At 38.1% G+C, this 23,455-nt stretch overlaps 1 protein-coding gene across 1 annotated transcript in view; it reads right to left on the reverse strand.

Moving 5' to 3' along the window:
* Positions 1-23,455, reverse strand: part of JAZF1 (JAZF zinc finger 1) — a 213,177-nt gene that overhangs the window by 81,862 nt on the left and 107,860 nt on the right. Inside the window, exon 2 of the mRNA XM_075212279.1 lies at positions 6,424-6,496. Coding sequence (XP_075068380.1) covers positions 6,424-6,496 — 73 coding nt within the window. The remainder of the gene's footprint in view (positions 1-6,423; positions 6,497-23,455) is intronic.

Here is a 23,455-nt window from a genome sequence, read left to right on the forward strand (position 1 = left end):
AAGTTTAATGAGCATGCATTGCTCGCAGTACTTTGTGTATCTACAATCACTTCAGTTATCACGCGTTATGCAGTTTCTAAGCATTTCAACATCATGGCAGTGTTCATAGGTTCTAAATGAATGGAGTGAGCTATACAAAAGTGAAAAGTGAAGTTCAGACCCATTCTTAATAGAACTATAATGATCTGCAATAAATGATTAATATAGTACAATAAAGGTGATATAAATAAACCGGGCAATGCGTAAAACTTAGGGTTTGTACCCAGTTGCTTTTAAATATGCGACCAAGGTCCAGTACTGTGTCCTACGTTTATTAAATGATGAGTGCAGCGTGCGTGGATGAAGATGTAGTGATCTTCGATCCCTGTGGTAAAAGAATCCTAAGCACACATTGGCCAAAAATAGAAGAGGCATCATCCTGAAGACATGTCAGAGTGCATTTTAGATGCAATTACCATTGGCATCTCTATGCTTCTTATCTTAGCATGGTGGCTAAGTGGTTAGCACTTCTGCCTCACAGCGCTGGGGTCATGAGTTCAATTCCCGAACATGGCCTTATCTGTGTGGAGTTTGTATGTTCTCCCCGTGTTTGCGTGGGTTTCCTCCGGGTGCTCCGGTTTCCTCCCACACTCCAAAAACATACTGGTAGGTTAATTGGCCGCTATCAAAATTGACTCTAGTCTCTCTCTCTGTCTTTGTGTGTGTATGTTAGGGAATTTAGACTGTAAGATCCAATGGGGCAGGGACTGATGTGAATGAGTTCTCTGTACAGCACTGCGTAATCAGTGGCGCTATATAAATAAATGATGATGATGATCTGATCAGACTGCCTTCATCATGCGGTGAACGTGCACACAGCAACAAAGTCGGGCACATTGCTTTATGTCAGTGGGTATGAGCCTTTAAAGAACATCATTCACCTCATATGGTCGTGTAAAATCTGATTTAAAAAAATCTCAGGTATGTTATCTTTTTTCCTGAATTGTGTATATAGTTTATTAAATAATAACCTATAACCTTCATTTGTTGACCCTTTCCATCTCAATAATATAAAATTTATACTTTCCAAAGCTCATAAGAAAACATATATATACATCGCACTCTCAACGAGGTAAGTCTTTATCTCTTATGAATTATGAGCAGCAATTTCCTGTGATCGCCATCAGGTGCCTACATTGCAAATGATACATTATACCAAGGCTGAACAATCCAGAAGAGCTACTGTAAGTAGCAGTTTTGTCAAAACCTGCCCCTGACTTTTTAAGTTCATAACTGTAGATTTCAATGGGTGCAACTCTTCCCTGGCTCCTTAAAGGTCCTACTGGATCCTAAATTCTGCATTATTATTTTCTACCTTCGGCTTATAACAATTTATTCTTACTATCTAAGAAAGTGTAGAAGTAAATAGTGCTGTTATTTACAGAAGGAAAATATAAGCTATTAAGACTGTGGTCCCATTAGTTACTGTTGTACACTACAGAAAAGCTCACAACAGTTTTCCATTAGGTGACACAATGTCCTAATTGCTTGTGTCGAAGTCGTATAATTGGATGAACAAAAGTATATTGGTTAATATTGTTTTGCCGTGCAATTGCGATCAATATGCCACGTAACACGTGGCATACTGCGATCGCACGGTAAAATACGCACACACACACTCGCACTACAACATTTAGTTATTTATATATATTTCATATTTATATTGATTCCATTCCACAGTCATTTATGAGCAGATAGTATTTAGTTTATTATTAGGTTATATATTATGATTATATATACACTTTAGTGTTATTTAAGGTTCAGGTTATAGAAAAGGTGTCATGTCTGGTATCATTTTAATCCCCTATTCATCAGCAGTTGTCCGGTTCATTCGCCGAAGAGATCACACATTGCATACTCTAGTTAGTGATGTTAGGGAATAAATACTTAAAGTGATACTGTCTATAAAATGCTAATAGACTAGTTGAAACTGGAGTCTTGGCGGGAAAAGTCAGTGCACAACCCCTGGAGAGATGACCCCCACCTTTGGATATTTTGGTTTGAACTGGCCTATGACCTGCAGCACTCTGGACCTTCCTGATACCTGGACCAATAGAAGCAATCCACACCATCTGCATTGTTCTCACTGTAACACTGAGTGTATATAATAACAGCTCTCACTGGCACTGGTCTCAGTCTACTCTGACCACAGTATTTTGGAGTGAAATACTGTCCGCTGGTGCCAGTGGGAGCGCGGTATGTATTTATCTTTTGGTATTGGCTGTACTGTATTATAATCATGCATTAAATTGTTAAATTATTGCGTCTGCTAAAATAAATTACTTTGTGCCTTGGAAACACAACACAATCGCTTGGGCAATGCTTATTCGAAAACTATAAAATTACTTTAATATTTGGTACCACCCACTGTATGTCCATGCTATCCTGAGAGATGGTAAGTATAAAAAAAAAATCACTGTTTTTAAAACAGACATGTAAATGTATATATTTTGCTTTTATATATCTAATGGTTTCTTTTGCATCTTTATAATGTACCATAGGTTTCATGTTACTCCCTATAAAGCCAATAATGCATTAGATCTCACTGAATATAAGTGATGACATCAGAGCTCTTTGTTTAATCAATATTACTTTTAAAATGCTTATACATACATCATCATTTGTACAATGTTATAATTAGGTGTATTTGCACGTGTTATATTTCAGCTTTTTTTTAAGGACATGGGAACTCCCTGGCTGCATCCTAAATGTATTTGGGTAAACACGTGATATTCAGTGGGAACAACAAGATCATCTCGAAAACTGCGGTCAGCCCAAGACTAGATTTCTAACACCACCAACCAAAATCCATTTAATCTCGATCGGATATTGACAGATCTTCTTGGTCGATTTGGTCACATGTATAAAGTAATAGGGCAATTTGGTAGCAAATATTGCTCCTGATCGCTTTGTTTGTGGCTATCTTAAGTGTAAATCAAATATTACAAATATATTAAGTGTTGTCCTGAGTTGTGATACAGAGACCACATGAGGTAAAAGTGTAATAGCAATATGCTTGCATAATCCAGAAGTAAAAGGAACATTGAACATAAAATGCACATTATGTTATATAAAAGAGCTACCAATGACATCCACATACATATACCAAAGTCACAAGAGTTTATCGGAACTAAACTAAAGAATTTTTCCCCAGGGAGTCTCTTTGCATCTGAATTACTGCTAGTCAAGAACAACTTAGTTCTTTTAGCCACATATAGAGATCTGGTAGCTCAATGTGGACAGTTTTAACCAGTCACCCGACATTGCAAAGTGTTTGGCACCTTTGCTGATGCCATAATGTATATTATAATAAATGAAATGATAATTATTATATTATATTATAATAGAAAAGTTTCTATCAGGAGCACAGGGAATGCTCAGTACTGTGTGGTCTCTGAGTTGCATATTCCACTCATTGTTCTATTATACTTTGTAATGTATACTCCTTTGTTCCCGTTATAGCTTTTTTTGATCTTTACTACAGAGATGTAAGAGAGAAAGAAGTGTTTTATCCAGTTCAAGAAAGTTACATTTTAGTGAACTTAATATCTGATAAAAGGATAGAAAATAAAGTCAAATACGTAAATCTTTCTGCAACACAAACTGTTTCCCTTTCCCTGACCTAGGAGCCATTTGTGCACATCTTGTTTAGATTTATCATCTGAAGTTCGTCTTTTGCTTTTTGCCGAGAGAGCTCAGATAGCACAATGTAGTGATCTTACTTCAAGAATAAAAAACACATGATCAGCATAGTCACCAGCATAAAAATGGGAAGAAGCAGGGATTATTATCTGATGAGAGATGTGTGGCTTTGATCCATCAGTCTCTGCCTCATGTCAAAGAAATTCGAACCAGCTCCTACTGAGGGCCTAAAACTTCCTCTATTTCACTGATCTCTGAAATAATGGTCTCCTTAACTACTCTATGGAAACATTTCAACAACTGTAACACGCCGAAAATGCACATTTTTGTACACATCTCTCACAGAAATCTAAGGAGCAGATTTGTCAAACCTAATAATAATGACTGGAAAGTGGAGGTGTTGCCCATAGCAAAAAATTTGATTCTAGTCATAATTTTCTAGATTGTACTAAATAAATGATAGCTAGAATCGAATTGGTTGTTATGGGCCACACCTCCACTTTTCCTTTTGAGAAGGTATGATAACTCTACCACTAAGAGCTTGTTCACTTGTTAAACCGTATATGACCTGCTTCTCCTTGTGAATTTAGTGGATCACACAAGAAGAGTGAATGGAAAGTTATGCAGGTAGCACAGGTGTCATTGATTCCTATAGAAAGATACTTATATGAGCATGTGTAAACAGGCCATACTGGTCAACAGAACAGAAATACTGCCTGGGGACTGCCAGGATAATCTTCAAAGACGAAAGCTGTATGCGCTGTATTTTATACAGCTATCGAAGTATCTGGATTATGAAGTGAAGTTCTTGTTAGACCCATCATTGTCTCTTGTTGTATTTCCATAGTGCCGAGTATATAGGTTAGTATATAAAACACTATACACTTTTGCATAGTGAATAACCCTACCACCAACCTTTCCTGGTGAAAGTGACCAGCCTGCCCTTTAATAGCATTGTAGTTCCAAGTTCACATCTTTATCCTGGTAGGATTTCAAAGACGAAAGCTGTATGCGCTGTATTTTATACAGCTATCGAAGTATCTGGATTATGAAGTGAAGTTCTTGTTAGACCCATCATTGTCTCTTGTTGTATTTCCATAGTGCCGAGTATATAGGTTAGTATATAAAACACTATACACTTTTGCATAGTGAATAACCCTACCACCAACCTTTCCTGGTGAAAGTGACCAGCCTGCCCTTTAATAGCATTGTAGTTCCAACTTCACATCTTTATCCTGGTAGGATCTCAGCATGTTACTTGTTTGGGCCTTCTGCCAAGGTTAAGGACATTTACTGCTGTTAAATGAGACTAGAGGAAGCAGGGATATTATTAGATCCATGCTGTTAGGGGGGGTGTATAGGTGTCCAGTTACATTGACGATTTTCCATGAACTATCCTGTGGAGGAAGAGTATTTTCCAAGCCTCCCGCTAGAGTAAATCTGTCCAGGACCTGACCCATTTGGAACAATAGAGTGTATTGTCTCTAAAGTCAAATGTTTCTACATTTTGCATAAGAAATTCATGGTGTACAGTGTGAACTCCCTCTTATTTCCATCCTCACCCACTAATTAGGAAAACTTCCCATTTGATGTAAATGGTTTGTGACATGGTTTCCCCACTTTTCTACAAGCTGGATAGTCATCTCACGTGTGTCTGTAACAAGATGACAGAGTAATCGACAGTGTCGACCCCATCAATAATTTGTAAATGTATAGCACAGTGGTGTCTAACATGCAGTCCATATCCTATGGTCATGGTCATGGTATTTAGCAGGGCTGGGCTGGGAGAGGTCTTCTCATACGCACTGTCAAGATCTGACATACAGGATCTTGAGCTTGCAAAATAACTGTCTACCGAGCAACAAAATCACATATCTATTTTAAATCAGAGGTTCACAACTCTTTGCTGGCTAAATGAACGCAATAGACAAATGAGTGTGTGGGTTAAAGTGACAAGTGTACAAGTCCGCAGGTCAGGGCCTGTATAAACAGCTTTGCTGCTTCTTCTCTTCAATACTTGTGGATAGGCAGCAGATGTTGAGTGGTTCCCTGGATACCCCTGGGATATATTAACCATCCTCATCATAATTATCTCTCTGGAACCCCACAAATACAGCTCCTGAAAGCTACTATGCTGTGCACAACTGGTATTATATAACAAAATAAACCATTTTAGAACTGAAGAACATGGGTATTCTCCTCATCCAACTTGTAAAGTATGTGCACTAACCTTTGAGGTGCATAAAGCCGGATTTGGGAGGGATCAAACCTCTTTCAAGGTTACAGTTCGCTGTGGGCCTACTCATTATATTATTATTAGAATCAAAGCAATATTACATTTGATCCTTGAACTCTAACCATTGTTGACAGAGCAAAGGTGACATGACATAGACAGCATGAGGACATTTATTTGAGTGGTTGCTAAAAACCATAATATGACCAAACTTTATAGTAAAACAACAAAGCTGTTTTCGTGAGATCGTAAATCTTGCTACACCGCTCTACAATGTGGCTCCACCCGCCTCAGTTTCCACAGTCCAGTTCCAGAATCAGTCACCACCTTGTTAGTTGCTTGTTGGAGACTGCACACCAGTGCCAAAACAGTTATCCTGCACAGCTCATTGCAGGCAGTGCTGATTTAATGATGGTGACTTTAAAATAATGTTATTTGTGGTCCTACAACATATTTATATTTAAATATATCAAATAGTGTAATCATTTAGTGAAGCAAAAGAAGTTTACCTGTTGATGTAACTCAACGCAACGTATGTCGGCTGCTGCAACTCTTGCTTCTCCAAGACGCGTGGATCTGTGTCTGCAATACAAATACAGACGAGAGCATTGATATCAGACTACACATAAAACAAACAAATCATATAAACAAGGGTTTTGCTCAGCAGTTGTACTCAAAACTCACTTCATTCGGCTGTACCAATATAAAAAAATATTGTATAAACCTGAGTTAATTCAGCACTTTTACTTATGTAAAGAGCAAGCAAACCTGCAGTAGAACATTAATACAGTATAACAAAATCTGTGTTTTACCAAGTTAAATTATATACCTGAAATAATGTGAATTTATGTATTTAATGAAATCTGTCCAAAATCCTGTCTGCACCTGTTTACATGCAGGTGACATCTTTAAATCGAATACTCTCAAGATGGTAGATCATATGTTTCGTGCATCACTGGGAGGAAGATGTGAGACAGACATACATACTCTCTACAGATTGGTGGACTCAAACGTGGCCAGTGATGTCATGCTGTGCTTTGCTATTTTAGATTTTGACCCATAATACCAAACTTTTGGCTAGTAAGCTATTTCTTTTTCCCCCGGTATGTGATTGGGTAGGGAATAATTTTTATTTTTACATTTTCAGAAATCATAGGATCTAGCTGTAATTTATGCTACCAGAGTGTATAAAAACTTGTAATAGGACACTTTTCTTATAGAAAGGACCAAAACATTAGAATATATGGCTGCCATTCCCATTATAAAACAAAATGCCTAAAATGGATAACATACAACAACAATCTTTGATTTTCAGACAGGCATCCTTTAAAAGACATGTCCACCCATCATTTTTATTTTACAAATGAGCTCCTCAACTAGTAGAACCATTGAGGTCCCGTGCCTGAAACCTACATTTTGAAGAAATCGTTGCCAGCAATGCTCATTTCCCCAGGTCTAGCTCCCTGGAAAAGATGTAATTAATACACTGCTCAGTGCAATCGGCTGATGATGCTGATTTGATGGCTGCCACGACTCATTGTCAACACTGGAGAAGAGACTATTACCGATGCCAACAGGCAGGAATATCTCCAGAACTGTGGGGGTCTAGAACACCTGCAAGCTATGGGGAATGGGGGATGTAATGTACAATTATAAAACTGGGTGGTCACTTATGAAGCTCTACCACATACTGTACATCCTCTGTTTTCCATCAGCAAAGTTTCTGACAATTACTTTTGTTTACTCCGGTCATATCTGAATTTACTATTACCACATGTGACATATTACAGAAATGCTATTATTTCTCCATTAACATTCTGATTAAATATGACTGGTTATTCCACCATATATTTCCCCCTTTGTCTATGCACAGGGGATGGAATGAGATATATATATCAGCACATGGAAATAAACTGGTGTATAAAATGCACTGCAGAGCACACAAATTCCCTTACTTTTATGATTTGTGCTTTCTGACAGTTACAAATAATGTTCATTCAGCATTTTATCAAACTATACCTTGCATCACTGTGCTGTGAGTCTACTGCCTCTAAATTCAGCTACCTAGAAAAAACATGTCATCTGAATCATACATATTCCTCCTAAGTTCAGCCTGTTTTATTATGTTGCCAACCATGCTCCATAGGATATATATTACTGGCTGAAATTGACTGTCAAACTGTATCTGTTCCCTGCCATGGGCATAAAATGATTTAACCCTTCTTATGCCACAGGCTAGTAATACCATTGTCTTGAAATATAGTGGTGCTCTGTCTCACTACAATTAATGGTTTTGTTGTTGCTGGGCATTGGCAAAGTATATGGCACAAAACCTATAAACTATTTATGGTTAGTGAATGTAGATTAAATGGGAGTTTTTCTGCATCTTAAACTAAAATCAATTTTTATGTAAAAAGTTTGTTAATGTGAATTAGTGAAGCTAGATTGGAGTGCTGGGTACTTTCCAAGAGTTGTTTTTCAGGGTATTGTGATTGCTCAGGACAATTATTATAAAACTGTCTTAAATTATCATTGGAAATATACTGTACTGTAACTTTAAATCTGTGATGGTATGATGTAGGCAATGTTACAATAATAATATAAAAGTGTCACACGTGTGTTTCTCTCACTTGATAATCTGGACTATGTGTGTGTGCTGAGAACTGAGAGGTGACAGCTCACTCCTTCCATTGCCTCATAAAATCACATTCATATTCTTGGAGCTGCCATATTGCCACTGTCTTATTGCTTGGCTCCACTGGTCGAAGTATTAATAGGCTCACATTGCCCTTAGCGGCCAAAAATATTACAAAAACATAGTAGAGCTAATGTTTAGCTTCATCAACAAATTTGGAACCAAGCATCTCTCAGAGCAGTTGGTAAAAATAAATGTTGCACCCCATAAGTAAGAACCAGGCATAGTGGTTCTTATTTAAGGAGCAAATAAACCCACTATTGGACATTCACATACTGTATAGATTGATTGAGATGTATGTATAAGCAGGTATATTATAGAGCTAAATAACATGCCTAATATCATTGAGGTATTAGCACTGAATTAGAACTGTGCATCAAGTTCCCAATTATGAATGGGGCACATTTAATTAGCAACATTTTCAGAACTGTTCCACAAAATATTTACATTGTTCTGCATTTGCTCATAAAATTGTGTAGGTTTCACTGGTAGAATTTTAAGGGTTCTGTGCCCCTATCATTCCTGTTGTGCCTGGATTTCCTCCATCATCTTTGTTGTGTTAGAACAAAACACTTCCCATACACAATGCACAGTATAATAAAAAAGTAAGAAAATAATTTAAAAAAAATAAGCAGAATACATATAGTTGCCTACTCTCCCGGAATGTCTGGGAGACTCACAAATTTTTGGGAGTTCTCCCGGACCCCCGAGAAAGCAGGAAAACATCCTGGATGCCGCCATCTCCGTTGTCGAAGATGGTGGGGGCGTGGCTAAATGTGCCATCGTGACTCCGCCCCCCTTTTGCGATAGGCTGCAATTGTCTAAGAATGACAGGGACGGGGTCTAACAACGCATCATGCGTGACCACGCCCCCTCGACGGACATCCTCCCGGGCAGCTGTCTTCAAAAGTTGGCAAGTATGAGGATACAGCACACAAATTCTCAACCAGCCCCAGTGCTAGACAGTTTGGGATTTAACTGTAACAGGAGGACCAAGAGTGTGATCTCCCCCTGCTGGTCACTGCAGGGCTGATTCACCAGGAGGCCTGTGAGGGTGTGTAAAATAACAGTGACACCCCCCCCCCCCCTCCCAAGACGACCAGACCAACTGCAAAAAGCTCTGGGGTTCACTCATCCTGGGCACTCTGGAGGAATGACAGGGTTTGTACTAACAACATTTTCAGTTTTTAGTCAACTTTCATCTGTGTACAAATCCTTATTTATGGCTTTAAGAGGGGGATGACAGGTCTTAGACAGCTAGCGCTTTCTGCTGCAGTCATGGTCACCAATGCAGGACTACCCAGAACCCTCTGTTACATCGATTAGGCAGGTGCATAGAATCATCATATCTGTAAGTTGCCAAAAGAAAAATGTGAAAGTCCTGTAGATTCCCGAGCTGAGCAGAATTAATAATGATAAATGTAGTTATCTCTAATGATTTCCTGACTTACAACTGGCACACATGAGAACAGCCTGACTTTGCACTTTCCAGCCAGTTAAAACACAAACTCCCTGGTACTTTTTCTATAAATTATTCCAAATCAGTACGAGCGCCGACCATTATTAAAAGGCTGCTCCGTAAATCATGCACCGTTTTTTCATCTGCTGCCACTTTTACTATAGAAAAATATCTTCATCATATGAAATTATGTGCGTCTCGGCTGTTACCCACCTCTTCTCCATATCAATTATTACTGCACAGTAATGAGACGAGCTGCTATATATGTATGAACAATTGGTCTTAACTATAACCTTTACAGCTGTCATGGCAGCCTCAAATATGCAATTAAAATGAAAAATAAGTGTGTGAAGAGGATTCATGCATATTATTTCTTATAACACACAAACACAGACAACAGCAAGAAGGTGGCGGTGCAAGTGAACATTAATCAGAGGCTGAGGCCAGGGAATAACTATAAGCACTAGTACCCATGGTGTATTTCTTTGGGCGCTGATCAGATGGCAGAGAATCTGGGTGGGAAACCGCATGTAGAATGTAGCAAATACTACTGTGCTCACAAACACCTTCCATTCAGTTTTGTATTAACTGACTTTTACTGTATCTTTATTAACCTGGGTCCAGTTGAAATTATTGTAAATGTGTAGTGTATCCTGTCTGTAGGGAGGAGGGGGGGGGGGGACAAGGGACAGTGGAAAGAAATCTACACATGATCCGAACTATTTCCCCAAAACCAGATCACTGCACCCCTAGGGTAAGAAATTTGCTTAGTCCATAAATGTCACCCTATATCCTATTATTATAGAGTATTTATAAAGCACCAACATATTCCGCAATGCTGTACAATACTGGGAGGTTGCAGTACAAACAAACACAAAACAGGAACATACAGTGAAGAAATAGGTACAGGAATCCCTGCCAAAAGTCCATGGAAATCAGGAGTGCAGAATTCAGGCATCATGTGGCTGTATGTCCACTTAGAATCACCTGTGTTTCAACATATCAGAAGATAAGCTTTCTAAATGAAATATTTTTTTTAGGACAATTGTTTTCTTTCTGTGTCCCCCCTTATGCTGAGCAATCCAGAAAGCATAGAGTTAACATGTAAATCTAACAGGGAACCCACCCTGAAGAGCTGCACAGGGGCTCATTTAGGGGCCTATTTATTAAGCCATAGACCATGCGGAAATGGTTTAGTCACTTTTAAGTATCACTTCTATATAACAAAAGCCTTAATGCAGGAGATATCACAGATATCTGCTGCATTAGGCAAAGTCTTGCATTAAGCCGCAGACCCATTATTCTCAATGGGGACCGCGTCTGGGACAAGCCTAGTTTGAGCCCGATGGCTAATGCCATCTGATGATGGCGCTGGCTGTCCTACCGTATGAAGAGAGCATTGCAGAAGAGCAATCTTAATAGCAGTAGTATATTGATGCCTACGTATTGAGATGTGGCTTGATAGTGTTAGTAGTAAAAACTAAGTAACATTCCCCTATTTGTACACAATATAACAATTTAATCTTATACCCAAGAGTGAATAGTGTCTTGACTGTTATTAATAAATGTGAAAGTCGCATTTTCCATGCAACATATATTTAAAATATATCAAATATAATAAAAAGATCTGAATTGTTTTGCAAGGCACTGTAAGATTGTAGCTGTGTTGACATGCGTTAGATGTACCAAACTGCAACACAAAGCATTCGTAATCACATATTGTAGCACAACGCAAGTTAAAAGCAGGTAAAAGGTGACTATGTATGGTCTTATTTGGTACATTTTAACATCCTATTACCAGTGTGTACACAGCCTAACTCATTATAAGTGAATGTTAAATAATAATAATCATTATGTTACAGGGCATTTCATAGGGTCTATACAAGTGTCACTAAAGCTAGTTGCGCACTGCCTAATTTTCCACCAACTTTTTATGCTGATCGATTTAACATCCGATCGATGGTCCGATCGCTCGGTCCATAGACTGCACACACACTAGCCTCCTTTTAGAAGATAAAGGGAAGAGCGGTCGTCCCGGTAGCGACTTTTTACAGCCATGTTGTCATGAGCAATAATTGCAATTTCGTACAATGAAGTGACATTTGCGGGTCATGTAACGATATACCAAAGACATTAGCATAAAGGGACGGAGCTTTCACTATAGTTAACACCCAAAAATGCATAAAAACAGAAGACAACACTGCCTCATTCATTCATACTTTTTTCCCTACAATGGATACAGTAGAAGAACAACAAGCAACTGCACTTTTTCTGCTTGCCGTGGCAAGAAGACTACAGGTATGGAACCCAAGAGAAAGAAGGAGAAAGATAGATCTTGTTGGAGCAAAGACTGGTAGACATACATGGACACTGTAAACATATTTTGCTCTACAAAAGAATGTGTATTGCGTGGACAATAAGGTGGTACAGGGACCTAATTAAGAAGGCAGACATAAGCAATACACATAAAAACGTTGTTTTGGTATAACACTACACTTTATTAAACTGGCTGCCATATGCTAGACGCATCAATGCAATAGACTACTACTACTGCTATACCGTTACAATCATCTAATTAACAGGTCAGTGATGTGTGGACACAGCACCACATGAAACTGGTACAGGCATCTGAAATACACATACACGCCCCCAACGGAGCCCCAGCTCGAGGAAGTATCGGAAGATTATCGTGGATTGATCATAAATAAATACACACTGCGCAATGGAAAGGTGATTGGAACTAAAATATTGAACGGTACAACAAACTAAGTGAGGCGACAATTGACCATTTGGGAAGACTTTCGACCATCATGTCAGCACACACACTGACCCGACTTTCGACCGAGCGGTCGTATGTCAACTGGTTGAGGCGATTATTGGACGAAAAACCTGTAGTGTTTACACACCTTTATCCTGCTTGCAGGCTTGATCCTAAATACAATGCCCCTGATTTTGTCTTTGTTCCATAATGAATTTATTGCCTTCCAAACCCCTCCTGCCAATCTTACCGATGTGTCATAATCCTATAACAATACAAGAGTTTGGGGGAAGAGGACAAAACATTTCACACAAAGTCTAAGATTTGAATGGTTTCTTCTAAAAATAAATATCTTTACTTAGAGGAGCTGCATCTGCTACTAGTGTAGCTTTGATCCATGGTTTTATTGTATAAAATTGTAGATATTATCTGATATGTAAATAACTGAGCCATGCTTATTCAATAAGTGGGTGCTGGCTGTTGTGTAGTGACACACTGGACCTGCTCACAGACTGATTTCAAATTGATAAAACAGAGATTAGTGTAACACGTTATTTTCCAAACATTGATCAGTGGACACTCAATTATATTTATAAAGATTACAGAACATGTCACAAAACATTTGCTTCATAATAATGTCCCTGGCCTTTTACCCCTGTCATTAAACTACATACATTTTCCATAGTTTTAACGCTAGTACAATGTATTTATTCAGGTCGGTCAATGGAACCCACTGATTGTAAGCTTATCTACTTACGTTCAGGTGCAAATGCTTCCTGCTCCACTTAATGGGTTAATTCACGTTAAAAGCAATTAGGTCAGTGGAGTGACTTCCAATGACCTAACGAACATAAGAAAAAATGTGTTTGCTTTGGACATGTGAGTGAACTTGTGCTTTTAATGGCAATTTAAACTCAAACTCAATTTAAAAGTCAATTTATTTGAAAAAATGGCAAATGATCTTTAAAACCAATATACTCTATTGCAATTTCAGTGGAAAAAAAACACACCAAAATTTAGTGCTTGGGTTTTCCCTTTAAAATAAAAATAAATATTGTACTACGCAACTACTAAATCTTAGTAGACACGACTACCCTTCCAAACGTATTTCTTGCAATGTGGACAATTTGTAATTAAAACTAAACTAGAAGCATGATTCACCCTACAAAGTAAATTCTAAATAAGAACTATTATTATATAATAATGACTGAAGAATATCTATAGTAATAAAATATCTAATTATTCATATAACAAAACATGACAAAAATGATGAAAAAAAAATGAAACTTTAAACTTCAGTGAACATTAATTCTTAGGAGATATAGAATAGCGTCTCTCTGTTTTGGGCATGCGCAAAATCTTTCTTATTCTGAACGGCACATAAAACAAATTTAATAAAAGGTCAAACCTGGAAGCCAACATGGGGAGCAGTGAATGAAATGTATATATCGCTAACTAGGAGATCATTAGGCCGTTTTACATGGTGTAATGTTTTTGTAGCTTATGTTAATGTGGACTGATTTAAAAGCTATAATTATCTCCATGGCCCATGGCATTTATTAATAGGCAATTCAATTTGGCAAAAACCTTCATTAATCAAACCAGCCAACAGTAGACCCGGAGAATTAAGGTAGAAATAACAAGCAGAGTAAATCATTGGTGTATTTTAATAAATAGAGCTCAAGGCTAGAAACATACACATTTTGCCAAAGAAAGGAAAACACATTTACTACGTCTACTGAACTATGATACTTTTATATTTATACTGTATGTATCCCTTTTCTTTGTCTGAATTCCTAGAGTTAATAAATTATAATCTACGATTGCAACTTCACAGTTATTATATAGTGCCTACATATTACGCAGTTCATTACCGAGAATACACAACACCTCAGTTCCTGCCCCAGTGGAGGTTACAATCTTTATGCTTTACCCCACACACACAAGGGTTAATTTTGTCAGGAGCCAATTAACTTATCAGTATGTCTTTGGAGTGTGGGAGGAAACCAGAGCACTGGAGGAAACCCATATGTATTATAATATTTATCTGTGTATACCTAGATGTTGGTAAATCAGTAAGTCGCCGAGATAGTATTATAATGCACACTTTTCTACAACTTTTACTCATGTGCATTTCCCAAATATTTCCTCTAACTGTTTACTTTATAATAACTATAATTTATATGTAAAGAAGAAAATATTTATTTTAAAAAAATTTTTAAATTAATTTGATGAAAGAAAATAACCCTCTGCTCCATTCACTGAGTCTAGAACATGCTAACATGTTATTGTGCCACAGTCTGGAACACTTAGTGAAGGAACAATCTTGAGCAGTGGGGGGGATGAGAGAATTTACTCACAAGAGGGAGCCACAATATAACATTAAGTTGCTTCATAATCTAAACTGCATAGAATTTACTACAGGACACGAGGAACCTATTTTCAGTCATACCATACTTCTCAGAAATGTGACTGGTCGGGATAGAAGCATGTGACGTGGTGGTGCGCCACCGGAGGGGGTATGGCCATAATACATAGGGGGCATGGCAACATCACTTAGGGGGTATGTTATACTGGCATGGAAAGGAGCATCACGTGTGCTCCAGCATCTTGTGCTTCAGACATATTGACACAACCCCACCCCCCCCATCCTAACCCGACTCCCCAAATCATGAAGTGGATGGCCAGACAGTGATAGAGGCATTTAACTATTACCAGCATCCTAAGCAACATAGCGGTTCCTGCCCCTAACAACAGAAACACCACAGTCTACAGTGCTATTGGTTTCCCTGCCTGTGTGCTGCAGAAGAGAATGGTCTGTAGGACGGGGTCAGGAATCTGTGTAGAAGTTTGTCTCTACAGACACCTCTACACGTGTCTCTGCCTTAGTAATGAGTGAAACAAAACTACAGGCAGTAAGAAAAATTAAAGTTTCATGCTGACTGAAAAAAAAAAATGGCTGTGTAGGCCACTTGAGGTCCATGGGCCGCAGTCTGTGAATCCACCGTCTAGAGGAGCGTTACAGGGCAGCTTGATACACTTAATGGTCATTGTGGGAGGCCCATGCACTTCAATATAGTCAAAACTATATTTCAAAACAGTGCTGGACCACAATCTGTTATTCTAATAGGAACCACTATAACAATATGCACTATTCTCCCCTACTGTAACATCAAACCTAGTCAACCATGGTCCAGTAGCATGAGTGCATTACACAGATCAACTATCAGGTTGATTACAGGCTAGTCCTGACATCACCAGGGGGTTATAGGGCTTATTCTACTGTGTCATCTATATGAATGTACCATGGTAGTGCAAGATCAATAGGAAGATGACAACAGGGGTTATAACTGTTTTGGTCAGATAAGCCACACATAAACCTATGGGGGCTCATGTGCTTCCCAAGCAGCTTGTTGTCCTCACTAAAGTAGTCTGTTAGTGACGAGCCTGACAGTGCATATACAAAATACATGAAAACAAAACAGGATTGCTTTTCAATATTAGTTATAACAAACATCTTATATTATCTGTGCAACAAACAGTCAGTTACCTCTGCGTAGATCCTGTCCTAGTCACTACCTATCACCTAAATGTAAGCATCCAAAAAACTCTGCTCCACAGGAGTGCACAATATTAAGTTAAAGTTAGGAGCAAAAGCAGACATATTTGGAAGCCCACTTTTAATTTCAAAGAGCCAATGAACTAATGCACACACCAAGTATAGAATGTTTTAGATGTTGTGGCTATATAGATCATGGGATTAGTCCAGCCAGGCCCGTAGAAATTGCATTGTGACCGCCCATGTGTATGAGAATGTATCCTAATGCAGAAACTCTACAGTCTTGTCGAATTAAACAAATATTTTATTCTGTATTAAATCTATAATGTTCATATGTATATATATATATATATATATATATATATATATATATATATATATATATATATATATATATCTGTATAGGTTGCTGGGTTCTGCTCTACACTGAATCATGTTACTATTTATTTATAGAATCAATAATATCATTTGGCTAAAATAAAGTTTAACAAAAATGACATGATGTATAGGTGTATTATAAATATGTGCTGAGCTGTAACAAAGTTGTGATCATTACAAATGTACATTTACACTTGTACAAATGACATTTAATTAGATATGTCTGTATCTTGTACCAGCAAATGCAGAACATTAAGAAAATCTACAAGTATAAAATGACCTCTTTTTTTTTTTATAAAAAAAAAATAATAAAAGAAATAATAGGACTAATTTCCCTATATCTTAAACACGCACAAAGCATTACTAGGCTAAATGAGAGTATTGCTAAACATAGGCCCTAGATTAAATGAACTGGTAGGGCCGGAGCTTCAATCCTTTTTTTTTTTTTTTAGGTGGAAATTTTGTTTGCACACAATGGTCTAGTGTGTGAAGTGAAGTAGCTGGTTACATAGCTCTCCTTTCCCATGTACAGCAGTTGTGCTCTGCTATATAACTTAGCATACACAGCAGGATATCTTGGTAACCAGGTGCAGAGAGATTGACAGTGTAAGTTTTATGACAGCTGTCATTTTACAGGACTAAAATTAAAAGACACTCCACTCAGCTAACTTTTATAGGTTCATTTTTTTCAGCTGTGTAATGACAAACATTTAATAAAAGCATTTTCTTTAGGTTAAAGAACAATTAAGCTTATAAGTTATAACAGATTTCACGTTTACTTTTAAGTGGTTGATTGTTGTAATCATCCAATCAATACAGAAGGTGACATATTTGCGAGGCTCAAATCCAGGTATGAATAGCTCAGTTTTAAGTACGCTATTTAAGGCTGACAGGAAAAAGATGGCTGTATTTGTGCACCATTATTGCGCATGAATGCATAAAGAAAAAAAACAACAACTAAACAAATAGTTGTCTGTGTATCTATCTATCGATCTATACACACACACACACACACACACACACACTGTTTTTCTTTCATGAATAAGCTATTTCATATTAATTTGAATAAAGGTTGTTCAAAGGCGTAAAATGTTTTCATTGTAGATACACTGTTCTGTATATGAACTGGAAGTGTGGGAAACGGGTGATGACATTTCTGATAATGGTGACACACTGCCATCTAGTGACTAATATAAATCATGTACAATTATTATCGTTTATTTATATAGCGCCAATTATATTATACAGAGAATATGTAGGCATCCACATTAGTCCCTGCCCCACTGGAGATTACAATCTAAACTCCCTAACACAAGCACACACAATCCATTTTGTCAGAAGCCGCCATGTTTGTGGACTGTGGGAGAAAACTAATGAACCCATGAAGAAACACATGAACATGGGGAAGACATACAAATTCCACACAGCCAGGGGCCCTGCTGCTTCAAATGATTAGTCTGTGTTTAAAATGTAGTGTACAATAATGTTTGTAGCTTATAATATGCAGTACGTAGATCAAATATACAACATATCATGTGACAAAGGAATGCAACAGATTTGAAGAATATACATTTAACAACAAAAATGGCAAATGTAGTTTGAGTTGTTCAATTGAAGAAAGGTTCTATTCAATATTGATATTTAATCTGTCGCCTATATACAGAGGAGACAGACATTTTGTGAGCTTAGCTAAAATGAATGATAATGCTCCTTATCTTCCGACCATAGTTTATTATGCATATAAACATCTTGACTTGACTCTCTATATATGGATGTACAACAAAGATAGAAAGTTCTCAATAGATCAAAGTGTGTTTAATAATATTGGCAAAATGTAGAGTATTGCACTTACAAAAGCACCTTCAGAAATGAATTGCTGTCTCTAACCACTGATATCAGGAGAGGGGTCAACCCAAATAACCCAGTCAATCAGCGATGCGATTCTAAAATTGTGATTTGCTCTACCGGCTATTCAAGATAGCACATGAGTGTAAAGCTGGGTACATAGCTATGTGATAATCATGTGATATTGGCAGATCATGGCTTATTATACCAAAACACTTTGCATCTTCCCATCAACAATAGAACGATGTTGGGCAAAAGATGGTGAGTCTGCACACGCTCTACAGATATCTGCCTACACTGCTGGTCGTGACTGCGTACACACTTACACATTTGTCCTACATCGTTCCATCGTTGATTGTGATTTTTAGGAAGTTTATTAAACCAATTCAACAGATGTAATGTGTAAAACATGATCAATAATTGCATAGGTGTATACCATACTTACCAACTCTCCCGGAATGTCCGGGAGACTCCCGGACTCCTAGGAGAGCAGGCAAATATCCGGCAAACGGCCTCTTGCTGTCAAAATGACGTGATTCACGGTGAATCACATCATTTTGGCCCCGCCCCCGCGAAAATGGCATTTTTCCGCAGGGGCAGGGCTAAAATGACGCGATTCTCCCCGCCCCGCCCCTCCCGCCCTCCAACCACGCCCCCATGCCTGGGATCTCCCGGAAAGAACTTTATAAAGGTTGGTAAGTATGGTGTATACCTAGCTTAACACTGATGCAGGCAAATTCTGGTGTGCAATGTGCCTCTTTATGAAACACAGTTTATACATTCAGCTTGTTATTGTATTAATATAACAAGACTATTATAGACAAGAATACACTGCAGCATTATAGAGCATAACAAAAATAATGAATGCACTAACAGAAATTACAAAACTCAACATAGAGCAAGCACAATGTGCAGATTTTTTTCTTTATGTGCATTCTCTTAATAATAGTCAACATTTTAATATACTTTCCAGGGATGTAGAGCACATTACGTTGAATTGTCCTCATAAACATGATGTTACATTGCTAACACCATTTCTGTCCTAACACTGTTGTCGTAAACTAAGCCCGAAGGGCAGGAACACATCTAAGAACAGTCCGGGTGCTATGTACAATGTGGCCGGATGCTTGTGTGTGACTATCCCCACAAGCCCTGCAGTGATGTCCTTCTACACTGCAACACACACAATAATTGCATTAAAGTTTCTTTATAAGAAGAATGACAGTTGTGTTTAGTGTGTGTAAACCTATTACACTTCTTACTAGGAATGATCATATACAAGAGTCGGTAATACCCAAATGTCTGCTGTCCTTTATAGATGGGTAATAACTATCTAACACACTGGTTTTAAGTAGTCTTACACTCTGCCCCAACATAAGTAAATGTCATTGTATCACACTGCTGCAAGAGTCTCTCTAGCATCCTGTTTGATTACTGCTTCCTGTTGTCGTCTGGAGCGGCTGTGAGGATCTAATAGATTGGGGGTAGTCAGCAGCACGACTGCATGTAAATAACTTGTGATCACCAAGAAGTTTGTAGAAAATGCAGTTACCAAAAGGATATATAAAATAGTAGTTTAACTCTATTTAGAGCTCAGTGAACAGACGATTTACTTTGAAGTTTTTCTATCATGTTTTCTGAGAATTTGTTTTAACAAGAAAAGTGTGTTGCAGATTTAGCCTGTATAAAGTGTGTGTTCCATATTCATCTCACCCCAGACCTCATCTTTAGAATGCTAATCTCCTCTTTACTTATGGGCAATCAATAGCATGCTCCTATAGCCTGTCTAACGTAAATGTTAAGGGATCAGTTGGAAAACAATATTATTTTTACAGGTCTTTACATATTGGTGCTTTAGGTGCCTATATAAGAAACTGAGTAATGATCACACACTCAACGTTCACACACATAGCAGAAAGCAAAAGTAAATTACCAACTGCAAAAGTGTAAAACCACAGAGAAAATGCTCTATTGTGACATCATGCGCCTACTTTTGTGCAAGTGTACCTACTAGGGCGGGCAAAGCTCATACTTGACAACTCTCCCGGAATGTCTGGAATTCGGCTAGATCTCCCGGACTCCCGGGAGAGCAGGCAAATATCCCGGAAACGGCCTCTTGCCATCAAAATGATGCGATTCGCAGTGAATCGCGTCATTTAGGCCCCACCCCCGCATCAAAACGGGATTTTGTCGGGGGGTGGGGCCAAAATGTTGCGATTGACTGCGCCCCGCCCCCAACCACGCCCCTGCCTGGGATCTCCCGGAAAGACCTCTTAAAAGGTTGGCAAGTATGGCAAAGCTTTGCATTGGCTGAAGGGAGGAATCGGATAGATGGAGGGCGTTTCTTCCTAAGGGTGCGGTCAGAGCGCAAGCAGAGCTCCTTTTGCACTGAACTGCAGAAACAAGATTATTTAAATGGTTATCATTTACATGTATAATTAAAGGCAACGCAATCATTGTATTGACGTGAGTTGTCCACTACACCACTGAGGTCCAGAATATTGGTATACTTATAATGGATTGCACTTTGCCCATAATAAAATATTTAAACACACAAAAAATAGTTTTAATATCCTCTCACTGTCATGATCATAAATGAAGCCAAACCAAGCAGTATATCCGGCAATCAGAGTGTGTTAAAGCCACAGTTGGTAAATGGCACACAAAGTTCACATGTGTTACTGTCCCCAGTCCGTGGGCCTGGAGTCATAAAGGATAATAAGTCTATCACATGCACAGACAGGTGTGAAAAAGATGCTGCAAAGTAAGAATGCTTTAAAAAATAGAAGTGTTAATAGTTTATTTTTATCAATTAACAAGATGCAAAGTAGATGAACAAAAGAGAAATCTAAATCAAATCAATATGTGGTGTGACCACCCTTAGCCTTCAAAACATCATCAATGCATCAATTCTTCTAGGTACACTTGCACACAGTTTTTAAAGGAACTTGGCAGGAAGGTTGTTCCAAACATCTTGGAGAACTAACCACAGATCTTCTGTGGATGTAAGCTTGCTCAAATCCTTCTATCTCTAATCCCAGACAGACTCGATAATGTTATGATCAGGGCGCTGTGGGGGCCAAATGATCACTTCCCGGACTCCTTGTTCTTTGTGATGAAGATTATTCTCAATAACATTGGTTGTATGTTTGGGGTCCTTGTCCAGCTGCAGAATAAAGTTGGAACCAATCATATGCCTCTATGATGGTTGCAAGGACCACATTTCCCTGGTGGCTAGTATACAGAACTGACAGCTATTATGTGGTGGCTATTAGTATACAGTGTAAGCCACATATTTTACTGGTTACTGGTATACAATGCAGACTACATTCACTGGAGACTAGTAGTATGCAGTGTAAACACCCATTCTCTTGTAGGTAACATAATGTGCAGAAATCCCCCACCCACTCAACACTGACTGGGTCCTGATAGAAGCAATCTAATATTCAGGAAGTTATGGATTTTATCCAAACAACAACCAGTGCTCTATTTGGCTTACAGAGGCAGTCAGAAAGATTGTTGTACAATGGACTATGAATGGTTGTTGTTGTCTGCTATACAACTAGTGTTATACAGAGACGTATGGCAGATTGCAGATACATGGTGGTATTTAAAACAGATAGAGATAATACAAAAAGACATACCAGACAGCACCCTGAGCTCACTCATTGCCTGCTCATAGGTATAACATATAGCTGTGTCTATACCATCCCATGTGGTAGACACAATTAAACTAATAACATTTTTGTGGTTATACTCCCTTTAAATTGAACTTAAATGAGTTATCCACCTTTCAGTTACTGGTTTGTACAAGTCATGCAATTTTTTTTATTTTTTGGGACCCGAGATAAAACACAGCTCTTCCCTGGTCTCTGCATAGGATATAAGCGTATTCCAGGAACAGATCTGTGTGACATCCAATGGCAACAAAAATAATTATTTATGGTGTAATAAAGGCACACAATATAAAAATATTACTGAGAAATACAAGAAAGAAACAATGTGCATAGTAAAATTTCCAGGGGTACAAGCACACGCTAATGCAGTAAAGTAATCTGAAGGTGAACAATTAATATAATTGTTATTAACGCATTGTCTGTTACACTAATGAATTAACAAAGTCCAATTTCATTCACTCAAAACCTAACCTCTGATGAATGAAATGGTCATGTTGGAATCTCTGTGATAAAGACTTTCTGAGACAAACTAGCATCCATCACATATTTCAAGGTATGCTGAACATATTAACATGATTTTTATTATTATTGCTTTAAGTCAAAAAGACAAGCAAAAATGTATGCTTAAAAATGTTACAACATGGGACAGCAGAGGACGATTGCAGAATTTGGCACCAAAAGAGAAAGTATTAGACCTTTAAGGAAAGTGCAAGAGGTATACACGTAAACAGCAATAAGAGTTCTAAGCATGGTCAGAATAATATATAAATAATGTAAGGTCTCAGGGCCTGAATTTGAGTTAAAAGCGAAGCAAAGAAAAGGAGTAACTTTGTACCTGGACAAACCATGCCACCATGCAAGGGGTACAAATTGACTTATTTTTTTGCACGCAAGGAAAAATACTGTCTGATTTTTCATGTAGCACACAAATACTTGATAGCTTTATTTTTACATTGAAATAAAAGTTGATCTATGACATGCCGTATCCCAACTATAAATCTGTCCCTACATTTTAAATTTACCCCCCCCCCCCTTTTCTATTGTAACATGGTTTTACCAAGGTGCAAATTTGCTTCTTTTTTTTGCTTCGCTCTTAACTCAAAATCAGGCCCTCAGTGAGGAAATATACAGTACTTTTGGCAAGTTGATTTACAAGTGATCTTATTTCTA

This window comes from Mixophyes fleayi, chromosome 5, assembly GCF_038048845.1.
Source record: "Mixophyes fleayi isolate aMixFle1 chromosome 5, aMixFle1.hap1, whole genome shotgun sequence".
NCBI lineage: Eukaryota > Metazoa > Chordata > Amphibia > Anura > Limnodynastidae > Mixophyes > Mixophyes fleayi.